Source organism: Tupaia chinensis, unplaced genomic scaffold, assembly GCF_000334495.1.
Source record: "Tupaia chinensis unplaced genomic scaffold, TupChi_1.0 Scaffold000001_1, whole genome shotgun sequence".
In the NCBI taxonomy this organism is placed as follows: domain Eukaryota; kingdom Metazoa; phylum Chordata; class Mammalia; order Scandentia; family Tupaiidae; genus Tupaia; species Tupaia belangeri.
Window position 1 is genome coordinate 8,669,841 of NW_006159427.1, and position 3,721 is coordinate 8,673,561.

The 3,721-nt window shown below is 46.8% G+C and overlaps 1 protein-coding gene across 1 annotated transcript in view; it reads left to right on the forward strand.

Moving 5' to 3' along the window:
• Positions 1-3,442, forward strand: part of SVIL (supervillin) — a gene marked incomplete at its 5' end in the record, with an annotated part of 127,309 nt that extends 123,867 nt beyond the window's left edge. The window contains 3 exon segments of the mRNA XM_027771045.1: positions 105-224; positions 3,109-3,264; positions 3,356-3,442. Coding sequence (XP_027626846.1) covers positions 105-224; positions 3,109-3,264; positions 3,356-3,442 — 363 coding nt within the window.
• Positions 3,443-3,721: the final 279 nt, after the last annotated feature.

Consider the following 3,721-nt stretch of genomic DNA (forward strand, 5'->3'; position numbering starts at 1 on the left):
GTTTTGGACAAAGAAGAAAAGATTTCAAGGGCCTCAGAGAAGGCCAGGGTCCTTAGGCCCTCCTGAGTCTACTGACATTTATGTTCTGTGTCACCACAGGGAAGAATCTCAAGAAGCCACCGCCCAAGTCTTACCTGATCCATGCTGGTCTAGAACCCCTGACCTTCACCAATATGTTTCCCAGCTGGGAGCACCGCGAGGACATTGCAGAAATCACGGAGATGGTGAGCACGTGTCCCTGGCACACAGAGGCGGCCCTTCCTTTCGGGTCGTGGGTTGGCTTTACGTTGCGGAAAAGCTCACAATTGTACTTTCCAAGTGGAAAAAATACGTTTTTCTTTTGCGACATATTTACAAGTCTACGTGGAATTAGCTCAGGAAAAGTCAAAGCCTGACAGATAGCCAGCTGAACTGGTTTGATGATTTTCTACCCATTTTCTTTAACGTTTTAACCCAAATGTTAAAAACCTAAAAGCAAAGGGAAATGTTCTTGATTTAGAAGATTATCTGTAAATAAAACCGCTGTCTCTTCATGCTTGGAGCTAAAATCTTATCGCCTGGCACGACTTCCTTCTGAGTTCATCTAATGCATCGCCAGAGCCTCGTGTTTCAGACTTAACCTTGTGTCGAGGAGACACAAAGAAACCTGGGATGAATTCATATTTTCCAATAACTAAACGAATGACTCTGTGGTGACTCACTCATGACAAGACCCGGCTGCACATCTCATTAATATTGTCACCTGGTCTTACCACAGAAAGCATTCATTATAAGTCCTATCTGCCGAAATGTATCATTTTTATCCAGAAGGTTTTGTTTTCCAACGACACAAAAAAAGAAGCTTCAATAGCTATGTGAAATCTATTCCCTTGTAAGTTATGAATATAGCTAGTGACAGCACTTCCAAGGGGTTTTTTTGGTTTGTTTTTTTGGGGGTTTTGTTTTGTTTTGTTTTGTTTTTGGTTTGGCGGGAGATAGCATTTTCCCCCCATTTTGATGTTTGTTAATGTCTCAGAGAATTGCTGCCTGGAAGAAGTGACCTGATTATTTCATAGGAAATCTGGATAATTTTAAACAAAAAATGTCTACTGCTGCTTAACAGAGAGAACCTGTGTTTTATTTTTGTATGTATTTTTTTTAATTGCCCAAGAGCGTGCATGCTTAGCAGAAAAAGAGACAGGAAGAGGGCCAGCAGGTGGTGTGGAGATTATGTGCTGGCTTCTCACGTGGCTGGCAGCGAGATTCCAATTCCAGACCCAGCAGCTTGAAAATCACACTGGGTGTGTGTGCATGTGTGCCCAAACTCCTGAGAGGAGGATGGAGGAGAAGGAATGGCAGCGTGGCCATGCCCCTGGGGGTGGTTTCTCACTTTCTCTCTCTCTCTTGTTCTCTCTAACAAACACATATGCCCTATACCAAAAACTTAAGGAAACAAAAAAAAAGAGAGAGAGAAAAGCACAAAGCACACACACACATGTGCGTGCACACACAACCATGAGGCTCAGTCAGGCCACGATCCTTTATCCTTTATTCCTCAATCTCATTAGGATTTTGGGTGCATGCCCAACATGTTTTCTCAAGCCCCCAACCTGGACTTAGACTGCCGATCGCCACGTGGGATCCAGCTCCCGATGCACAGTGTTCAACCACTGTGCTATGGGGCTGGCCTGGTGAGAGCCTGGCAGTGGAGCAGACGTTCCTGCTCATCCTCACCTGCCCCAACACGGGGTAGGGCTAACCGCCCAGTCTCTGACAGCCACAGCAAGGTGGTTCTGCTCACCATAAATGCAGAGTCACTAAGCCCGAAAGCACTCCGGATTACAAGCACCGTGGCCACCTCCTGCCGTCGGAGTTCCAGGACATAAGTGGCCGTCATTTGTGTTCACTGCAGCTCGTTGGATCGGCAGCGGGTGGGGCGGTGTGTGCAGGCTGCGAGATTCCATCCAGGGTGCACCAGCCAGTTATCCAGTCATTGCAATTTCCCAAAGGCCCCTCTGCACTAGGCACTCCGAGCACTGTACACAGACTTGCTCATTTAATGATCACAGCCATCCATTAAGATTCCTCTTATTAATATGCCCCTTGTACCAGTAGACGCTGAGACACAAAAACAGGAAGTCACTTCCCCAAAGCCTGAGAGTCAGTGAGTGGAGGAGCCAGTGCTCAGATGCAGGCAGGCTCATTCCAACCCCCACGTCTGGACCAGTCTGTCGTGTGTATTGCTGATTTGGAGCAACCACCATCAGTCATTCATTCTGTCCTCCCAGAAGGAAGCCAGCCAGTCTGGAATCCCAAGTTTAATGGGGGGAAGATCATTTTTCTAGAATTAACCTGTTCAAATTAAATGCACATAGTGGTTAAAAAAGAAAGAAAGCAAGCTGAATTCAGCTGCAGAACATTCTAGATGCATATTCGTTCCTTCTTTTTCTATTGTGGATTAAGAAGTGAGGCTGGAGGAGAAAAGGAAGGTATGGGTCTTTTTTTTAAAAAAAATGGAAAATTTTTTTTTGCCATAGGGCACATGTACTTGCCAGAGACAGAGACAAAGTAAGAAATCACCCCCCAGAAGAGATTGCCACCCGGAAATCCCTTCTCTTTCATTCTCCTCTTGGGATTTTGGGCACGCATGCACATGCACATGCACATGGCATGATTTTTGGACTACCCAGTCCAGGGTTTGAACTACAGTTGGCCCTGTGGGAGTCAAGCGCCTTAACCACTATACCGCCTGCTCCTTTCAGGTTACTCTGAGATACTTTTAAGAACCTTACACTATTTGGAGTCTTTGTAGACTTCAGATTCGATCATCTTATTCCATAAGTTGCTCATGAGTGAGTCCCTAACCATTCTCCGAAGGCAGCCCTGAGACAGGCTATATTTGAAACTCTGGTGGCGTGAGGAAACATCTGAATTTAGGGGACCCACACAGAGGGCTTTGGGCTCTCAGTTACATTCCACAGCCCCATTACCTCCTCAGTGGAGTGCAGCTGGGGGTCCCCACCTCTCTGGGCGTGGTGCAGACGGTCCAGGGCTGTGTTTGCAGGGACTTGACAAAACATGCTCTGGTGTGGGGCACTCAGTTCTCGTCTCTGCTCCCCCCACTCTTAGGATACAGAGGTCTCCAACCAGATCACCCTTGTGGAAGACGTCTTAGCCAAGCTCTGTAAGACCGTTTATCCGCTGGCCGATCTCCTAGCCAGGCCACTCCCGGAAGGTGTTGACCCTTTAAAGCTTGAGATTTATCTCACCGATGAAGACTTCGAGGTAGGTGTCTCTGTGGGTGGGATGGTCGTGAAGCGGTACACTGAATAGGGAGCCCCTTCACTCAGCCCTGGCCTGTCTTCCACTCCTCCAGTTTGCCCTTGACATGACGAGAGAGGAGTACCACGCACTGCCCGCCTGGAAGCAGGTGAACCTGAAGAAGTCGAAGGGCCTGTTCTGAGTTGCAGCAGTGCTGGAAGGACCTGCGGTCACGTTCAATGCCATCGGACCAGGGAGATGGGTCTTTTTTTTTTTTTTTTTTTGGACTGGTATTTTTAAACAAGTCTTTTTAAATGGGCGTTTTTCGAAACCTGACTTTGTTAAACTCTACTGCTTGTCCTGGCATTGTGTATTTTGTAAATGTTTAAGAGAACTCTTTGGAAACTTTTTTTCACAATGCAGCAGGTTATGTTAATAAAAGTATCTGTGCACTTAATCAGGATTCCTCAGCAGCTGCTAC